At 34.6% G+C, this 8,966-nt stretch overlaps 1 protein-coding gene across 3 annotated transcripts; it reads left to right on the forward strand.

Annotated features, from left to right (window-relative positions):
- Positions 1 to 153: 153 nt before the first annotated feature.
- On the forward strand, positions 154 to 8,496 carry LOC101211759. 3 transcript variants are annotated; one of them, XM_031886932.1, is made up of 12 exons: positions 154 to 317; positions 3,856 to 3,868; positions 3,954 to 4,187; positions 4,507 to 4,598; positions 4,994 to 5,096; positions 5,769 to 6,031; positions 6,213 to 6,344; positions 6,534 to 6,656; positions 7,127 to 7,249; positions 7,385 to 7,602; positions 7,725 to 7,878; positions 7,991 to 8,496. In XM_031886932.1, the coding sequence occupies exons 3-12, from the start codon at positions 3,980 to 3,982 to the stop codon at positions 8,207 to 8,209; spliced, it is 1,635 nt and encodes a 544-aa protein (XP_031742792.1). In that variant the 5' UTR covers positions 154 to 317; positions 3,856 to 3,868; positions 3,954 to 3,979; the 3' UTR covers positions 8,210 to 8,496. The 3 variants fall into 3 exon arrangements, with proteins under 3 accessions (XP_031742792.1, XP_011657363.1, XP_011657362.1); XM_011659061.2 differs by lacking the exon at positions 3,856 to 3,868; XM_011659060.2 differs by lacking the exon at positions 154 to 317 and having other exon boundaries at positions 3,448 to 3,861.
- Positions 8,497 to 8,966: the final 470 nt, after the last annotated feature.

The raw sequence follows: 8,966 nt of genomic DNA on the forward strand, positions 1-8,966 counted from the left end.
TGGGTGATCTTGAAGACCGTTTCTTTTCCATCAAGCTTAGTGAGATTTATCACGTTTATCACCCTATCCGATTGCTTCACAGCTACAGTTGAAAATAGTAGCGTTTTCCTTGAATCTGACTGCTCGTTAAATATAGACTGACCGGTGTCTCTCTATTAGCAGTTGTACCTATTTTTCTATATAAATTTGTCTTCTGATCCTTATTTAATTGATGATTCAAACAGGAGAACCATGAGAGAGACACATACTTGAAGATCATGCTTCAATGATTGCCACGACCAAAATATTTTGGCGTTCAATAACCCCTCTGTAGCAAGGTAGTTGATTTCTCCTCATTCTCATTGCTCTATTACATGCTATACAAAAGCTGTCATGGATAACTTCCTTGTTCAAGTTTCAAATGGACCTTTGTCTTTTAAAATTAATTTTCCTAATTAAAATCATTTCCTAATCAAGAAATTTCTCGAACGTATAAGAATTAGAGACAGCAAGCCGATAGGTCGTTTTGCTAGACAAAATTTTATCTGTTGGGAAAATTAAAGTTGATGAGTTCAAGAAATGCCCGTTTTTAGTGCTTTTATAAGTCTGTTTGGAGGTTTGATGTCTTCGTTGACCTCTGGACTCTATTTACCTTTAACCATCTTTTCCCTTTCCTGTTTCTTTCACTGAATTGGTGACCAATACTGACAGTTTACCCCAAAGATGGCCGCACCACTTATCCTTCTTTTTATTTTGTGGTGGTTGAGACGACTAGGGTCTCAATTGTAATTACTTTAAGATAAGGCTTATATAGTTGTTCTCTTGAATCTTCGTAGGTTGTTTTTCTTGTAGCTACTCTTTCTTGGTCTAGCTACCGTAAAGAGTCGTCAGCTACAGTATTGTTTTGGACAGAAGCATTCTGCATGTTTACTCTCTGGCATGTCAAAGAAAAAACAGATATAAAATCTTTTGCTTCACCCTGGGTGAGGGATTGATGCCCTACTCTTATCTGTTTCTTCAGGAGCCTTCAAAGTCTTTGAACATCTTAAATCAACTGGTCATTTGCTAGAATGAATTGAATGATAGGTTAAATCATGAAAAGTAGTCAAAACTTTATTCTTCATTCCAGAAAACACTTGTTCTCTCCAAATTTGCCTTCCATAAACGTTTCAAAACTATCTTCCGTCGAGATGCAACGGTTTTTGGAGTCTAATTTTTGTTTCAAGTGATCGCCGCTCCATTTCATGTTTGAATTTTATACATGAATTTATGTTTTGGGATGAGGCCAATAGTAAAGGTATGGGTTTTGTTAATGTAATTTAGCGAAAACTTCCGTAGTGTACTGTCCTATCCAATGTCCAAACTGAAGAAATGTACGGTAGTAGATGGCATTGGAGTTATAGGTTTCTTTGTAATACTTTGCACTCACTTTGCTATAGGACCACTCAATAGGATGATGCTGACCTTTTTGTTGTTGGATTGGATTTGGTGTTGGTTAAGATATTTTTTCAAAATTAATTAGAGTTCAATCCAATCCATCTAAATTAATAATTAACACAATCCTTTTCTTTTCTTGTAATAAAGTTATTCATGAATGTCTTTCTCTTTTTAACTTTATTTCACTTGAAAACAACTTTTTCTTTTAATTTCAATATAATTTATCCAAATCCTTAGACTATCGTTTTTCATCAAATAAAATTCAACCATTACTTTTAATTCAACGCTTGAAAGTAAGGAAAAATACCATCATTTTCTGCTAGCTTTTTATGAAGCTTTAGAAATGTTCTCCAAATAGTTTTTCCAAAGTCAATTCCCTATTATGTGATTGAAAATTTTCACCTAAATGAGATAGTTGTGGATGGAAAACTTTCCAATGAAAATGTTGGTCCCAAGCATTCTAAGCACTCATGCCCTTCAAATTCTCATCTTCAATGGACAATTTGGACATTGAGTTGGTTCTTATAGTATGGAGATATTATAACTTGTGGGTTGTAACTCATAATTCATAATAGTCTATCTTTGAGATGCAAACTATTTAATTTGGATTATATTAGTTTGTGTTTGGGGTGCTAATATTTTATGTTGGATAAGAAATGATAGACACAAAAACAATGAGGAAACGAGTGGATGATTAGAAAGCAGTAATAATTGTAACAAAGATAGATTTAAAATAATAATACTATAGTTAATTACACTATAAATCAAAACACCAACTATTGTAATTGTAACTGGAACTCCAAACATAGAGTGAGTTTTAATAGTTCACTCCATCAATTTCAAGTTCTCTAAACCAACACCCATGAAAAAAAAATAGACCGAGGGTTTAGGAATTCTTAGGTTAGTCAGGTTTAAGAAGTTTGAATAAGGTTCTTCCTGTCCTTATTTGGTTGGTATCAGATATGGAGAAATGTAGAAGGAAGATTTAGAATTGGTGAGTGGGTTAGTTGGTTTGAGTATTCATTTGATTGTGCGTGAGGTCAAAATTGATACGTATGATGTACTTTAATCACACACAACTGTACGTGTCCCCATTTAGCATACATCACATTACAAGATCCAATTTAGTAGCACTAATTCAGGAAAAAGACTTGGGGACCATACCTTTCGCCCACCACCAATCTCTCTCAAATTTTATGGACCATTTCGTTCCTTGAGTTTATATTGCCATGAGATTCTAAAGATTTTACATACCTGTGGGTTTTATGAGTTTCTAGTTATGTGTGAGCTACATGAAATTCTGAAATGCATTTTTAGATTTGAAGTAAATTGGAGACAATTTTTGAAAAAAATGTAATCACTTTTAGAAGAATACTTCTTTCATCCACCACTTAGAATGAATCACTAATTAATTTCTTTTTTTTTTGTAACAATTTGATTTTTTTTGTTATTGATCTTATAAAGATTGTTTTAATTTTTTCAAATTTGGAGAGAAATGTAAGCTATTATTTATCAAATGTGAAAGTTATAATGAAAAAATTGGGAGGAAACAAATTTAAAGTTGGACAACAAGAAAATGAAAAGGAAATCATTATCAGTAGTGTTGAAGTGTGTTCTTTCAAAGCAATTCATGTTTTCTTTTTTTTTCTTGTGTGTGTTTTTAGGTTGCAATTGGGAGAAGAAAACACATTATAAAAGAATCTTAATTGTTTTTTGTGTTTGATAAAGTAGATTATGATTCAATCTAATAAAATTACTTCTAAATTACAATTTCATTTCCAACCTTTTTTAAAATGTGTTATTGGCCAGCTTTTGGATTCTCCTCAAAGCAATTGCAATACTTAATAAACTTTATTTTTTAATTTGGGGTATTTTCCATTTTAAAAAAGTATAAATGATAACCTATAGTAGTTCATTTTTAGTTCATTATTTATTTTTTAATTTAGGGAATAAGCTTAAATTTGGAAAACAAATAAAAATTTGAAAAATGAAAGCATTGTAATTTAAGCTCAAACTTTGAACACTCACCAGGAAGAACTCCACCGCTAAGCAGTAAAGTAGAGGACGAGTTGAATGCTCCACTCTCAAACCTTGGCTTTTGCGACGAAAGGAGAAGCTTGGATTTCTCTTAAAAGATACAATTTTTGTTTTTTAAATTCCGTTATTTCTTTCCTTTTTCAATCCCCATTTTGCTTTTCTGTTCGATTCCTTCTTCCCAATCAAAGTTCCTTTTTCCCTTTTCCATTTCTAAGATCAGTTCTTTTGATTCGGTCAAAAAATCATTGGAAAAATCTTCTTTTCATGTCAATTCTGACTCTTGGATGCGGATTACGCTCTGTTATGTTTCAAAAGCTTTTCCCGCCTTTGAATAAATTCTTCTTTTCTGATTTCCTTTGCATGTTCTTCCATCTCCTTTCTCGGAATCGGCATGCTGTTCAGTTTCATGTAATGGGTATATTCTCTCATTGTGTTTCCCCCCCTTTTTGTCGTTCTAGGGTTTAACTTTTCTAAAACTGTCCTGTTTTGAGGTTTTGCAGTAAGCTGAGTGGCGTTGGTGGTGGTTATGGGAGGTGGTACGGTCGAAGTGGTTAGTAGTAAAGGTTGTTCTAGGCTGCTTTTTGGGTTCTCATCACCATTATCGTCATTGGGAGGGCTGCAACAGCTTGAGTCCATGTCTCTTGCTTCTCCGTCTTCAAGGTCTGAACCGGTGAAAGTGCGGTTAGCCGGTCCTTTTACTGGACTCGTAATTTGTGTCACTGGTTTATCCAAAGGTTGGTTATATGGCATAAATCTTTTCTTCAGAACTTTTACTCTTTGTGATCGCTATTGGTTTTGTGTCTTTTGAGTTTCTTTGTGAATTAGACTGGATCTTCTGTCAGTAAGATGAAAATTCTAATGGCTTTTTTTGGGTTGCTTAATCAATTAGTCCAGTCGTGGTGGCAGTTTCTTAATAGAGAAGCATTGTTGAGGTGTCTGTTCGTGTTCTCTATGATGATGATGATTTGAAAAATTGTTGAATTGGGGCTTATATGTTTTTCTTTATATAATTTTTGCTTCAATTATTGATACTTTGCATCATGTTTTTGGCAGAAGCAAGGAAACAAGTTAAGGAAGCTACTGAGAGATTAGGTGGACAATACAGCCCCAATTTGCATCCACAATGCACCCATTTGGTGGTTCAAATATCCTTGGATATATTTAACCTTTTCTTGTTTTTATGTGATATTGGTTAAGTATTTTAACTCTTATGGTATAATTTATATGATCCACATCTGTACTTATCATGTCCTGAATTACCCGATATTGTTGACAAGGTTAGCAAGAAAAGGTGTTCATGGTTCAAAAATCGTGGTATCTGAAACGAATTTGTGAACGTTCTTTTCTAGTCTCTTTCTTGGTTGTTTAGGTTTGGATATTTTTGTTTCCTTTTCTTAAGGAATTGTTTCGTATGAAGAAAAGAAAAAGAAAAAGGGTGTTGGAAGTTTTACATTTTTTCTTATCTATGTGATTTTATCATTAAACCCTGGCCATGCTCGAAAGCCAATGTTGGTATGGAGTTCACCTTGACAGTTACTACAGTTTAGGTGGACGCAAGTTTGAACACGCGTTTAAGCATGGATCAAGAAATGGGCTGTTTGTTGTCTCTCTTGGCTGGTTTGTGGATAGTGTACGGAGGAATGGTAAGCAAGCCTGTACTATCAAATTTTGGGTTCTAACTGGTTGTGAAAATCTTTGTTCTCATATATCCTGACTATTTTCAGGATGAGAGTGATATAATGAAGGGAAGACATAAAATCATTGACATAAATACTAATCACAATCTTACTTTTCCTTTCAATTGGAATCTCAAAGTCCAATATAAACTTTGTTGACTCTTCTGTTGACCATAAATTGCTAATCCTTGTATGCTTTCTACAATGTGATTTTGGGACAAAAGCTTTTTCATGGAGGGAGAGTGTTTACCGATATTTGGGATCATATCATTGGTTCTCTCTTGGTGGAGAATGCAGATTTGTTCAGTCTTTTCTTTTATTGAATACCGAGTAAGAAAAAACTAAAAGAAGACTAGCATACCGGATCAATATTATGATGTTTCTCAAGTTTGAGAGGATTCTTTTCTCATATATTCCATATTGGAGTGTTGTAGGATTTTCTTTTCCTCTTTTTTTCTTTTTTTTTTCATTCGCTTCTTTTGTATGGTCTGTATGTTGAGGACATGTTGGAAAACAATATAACATTATAGTATAAGTTAGGTGATAAACATGCACAGTTACTAGTTCTTCTATAAGCATCTATGTCAGATCTGTTGAACTAATCTGTTGAACATCTATGACTGTCCTAATCTGTTGCAGTAAGACTGAGCGAGTCTCTATATACTATCAAAAGTCTTGGAGAAAATAGTGGACGCCTTGATGAATTAAAACATCTAGCAGGGTCTGGTGGCGACGGAAACTCCTGCCTTCCAGTAGGCATTCATGGAGTTGAGCAAAATGATACGATAGGAGATTCTCAACTATCATTCTCTAAAAAAGATCGTGACAGAAGAATGGACTCTAATCTTTCTGGTCAATCCATGTATATTGATACGGACATTTCACCAGAACTGCGACATAAGGTAATTTTATTAGAAGCACCATGGTTTTATAGCTCTCACAGACTAACACTATGGAGGTAACTACTGATGATGACGTTAGCTACACTGAGTGCTATGGAACTTCCCTTTCATGAAGCTAGTATTTAGTAGTTTACCTGGTCATTGAGGCAGCTAGTGTAATGATTGATTCTAATATTTGTAGGTTATTGAGGCTGCTAAGGGAGTTGGTGCCTCACTTGTGGATCATTGGTTTGCCGGTTGCAGCACAAATCACGTGGTTTGTGAGAGGACTTCCATCCATCGATATCTTGGCCAATCCAGCAATTTAGTCACAGTAAGTGGTACTTTTGTGTTCATATGAATCTGTATTTTTTATGTGTTTATCAATAGTGAACTTTTCTTAGACAGGAACTTTCCAGCTATATACTGGCTATAATTTTGCAGTTCTTATATCATATCCGCATTTATATGTATTGGACAACTTTACTTTAGCTTCATTGAGATTCATCTGACAATCTCCCAGCCACTCTGGATTCTCAAAACTGTGACGGAGAAACGTGCACAAAGACTTATTCACATGTCCGCCGACCTGGCTCGACAGATTAGTTCAACACTTGAAGATCTTTGTGCCGAAAATTTTACTGAGGTACATTGGACTTCTTAATCCTTTGTTGAGCATTTTCTAACTTTGAAATATCTTTGTTAGTAATTTTGATATGACTTATATAATAGTAATAGGTCTATGTCTATCTATCATTGTTGAGGTTTCCTGCTAATCTGGATTTCGTAATTACAATTATTCTGTCTTATATCTCAATCTCATGCTTCAATGTTAATACTGAGCCATACTATTGCAATAATCCAGATGTCAGTAAAATTTATTTTAAGTAAACTGAATCTTCCCTAAACTAAACGTTATAACGGAATTAAAATACGAAATAACATATGCTGTTGTAAGAAATAGTACCATGCAAACACGTGCTCCTAGAGAGCAAGATGTCATATATATATATATATATATATATCTTTATAATAGTGTTAATTAGTACTTCACTTAATTCAACCCCTCTTCTACTTTTCATCTATTTATTAATTGCCATTGTTCACCATCTACAGGCAAAAAATAGGCAGCAAGAAGATACTAGAACTTCTAGAAGTAAGACAACCCAGGCAGAACGGGAGCAGACTATTTCAAATGCGAAGCTTGGGGTGAGGAAGCGGCGTGCTTGTCGAATGCAGGTTGTTCACCTTGGAGGGTCGTTGAATTTGAAAATTGTATTAACATTTCTTTAAATGAAAGATGGCCAGAGTATGGTTGACTTCAGTATCGAAGCGAAATATGGTATTTATCAGTTTGTTATCTTCTTTTCACAGACATGTCAAAACCCAATACGTCCGCTAACCCCAAGTAGCCTTTTGGATTCGATCTGCTGGTCAATATCTGAGCCAAGTTCATCTGCTTCTATTTACACAGACTCTTTCAGTAGTGAAGGTGTTAGTGAGCATCATACTCCAGAGTTCTTTGATGCAACAGGAGATGGCAAGGAATCGGAAGCCTCATTTTCAAACTTAACTCGTCCACTCAGTGAAAGGTCAGACTCACCTTTGCGGTTTGATTGATGCATTTGATCGTTTATCTCTTCATGTGGAACTTGTAGTTTGAGTAGCGTTTGGACACAACCGTATTTTCTCATTTTGTCACTTTCACTTGCAGCGAGAAATCTGAAGTTGTATTCAAAAACCATTACTTGACTATACTATTTCCAGTGGATCGTTTCTTCGAGATGGGACCTTCTTCGAGGACATATTTTAGCTACAAGGGGTTCACATGTTTCCAGATTCTCGATCATATTTATACATTTTATCAGGTATTATTTCATCACTCCATTAAGTTTCTTTTGTTCTTTAAAGATTCAGCATGTTCATTAGGATGGTGGTGGATTACCTATTCTTACAAGAAACTCTGCCCTCTGATTGCAGGAGAACATGTCAGATCATGAAATAGAGATGGCCATTCACACTGATTCAAGGCACGCTGACCGACTTCGATCTGTTTACTGCAGTAGAGAAACAACAGAATCTGGTTGTGTAGTTTTCAAAAGGATAGAATTCCTGGGGAGCCGCAGAAGTTTCGAAATGTTGAAGCGTGTTAGCGTTGACAACAACAGTAATGTCTATGAGCTATTGATCAGAGCATGAGATTTCTATACCGGCTAGGGGGACTGTCCTTCAATCTTCACTGTGTGTTGAACTTGTATCAGCATTGTGTTAAATGTTAAGCTAACGTAGAATATTTGAGAATTCAACTCTAATCTTCATTGTTGAATCTTATGACGATAGTGCATGCTCTTCAACTTACTAGAGGGTGAAGCTTTTCAATCAATCCCTTTGTAACCTAAGCTTAGTTTGTGAATTATTTCAAGAACAATACAATAAATGGATATTCCGATAATTATTCGGGCATTTCAAATATTATCCTTCGAAAATATTTTTGCCAGACTCACTCTCCTAGATGATGTCTTATTTCTAAATAAAATAATAAGTAAATAAAACCTTGCTATGCAATTAACTACAGAAGTAATATATTAACTACAGAAGCAACTTATTTGACCTTGAATATCGTTTACTGAATTCAATACAACGTAAGTTCGTTTATACCCTCAAAGATACAGTTTGATTGAATTTATCAACACTTGGATAGGCTTAAGATTTTGTTGTACTTCCAGTTTTTTTAAAATGTTGTTTGTGCGCTTGTTTATTAGCCAAGGTTAACTGCTCTAATGAAATAATAATTATCATAAAGATCGACTTTAGCGTACATTCAACAGAATTGCAACTTCTCCAGGACAATAAACCAAAGTATACAAAAAGTATAGACTCCAATGTTGTAAGTTTTGGTTTCAATTTTTCTTCTAATGTAAATGGTTGTATTCAATTTTGTTAATTACATTTTGGA

This window comes from Cucumis sativus, chromosome 6 (genome assembly GCF_000004075.3).
Source record: "Cucumis sativus cultivar 9930 chromosome 6, Cucumber_9930_V3, whole genome shotgun sequence".
Classification (NCBI taxonomy): Eukaryota; Viridiplantae; Streptophyta; class Magnoliopsida; order Cucurbitales; family Cucurbitaceae; genus Cucumis; species Cucumis sativus.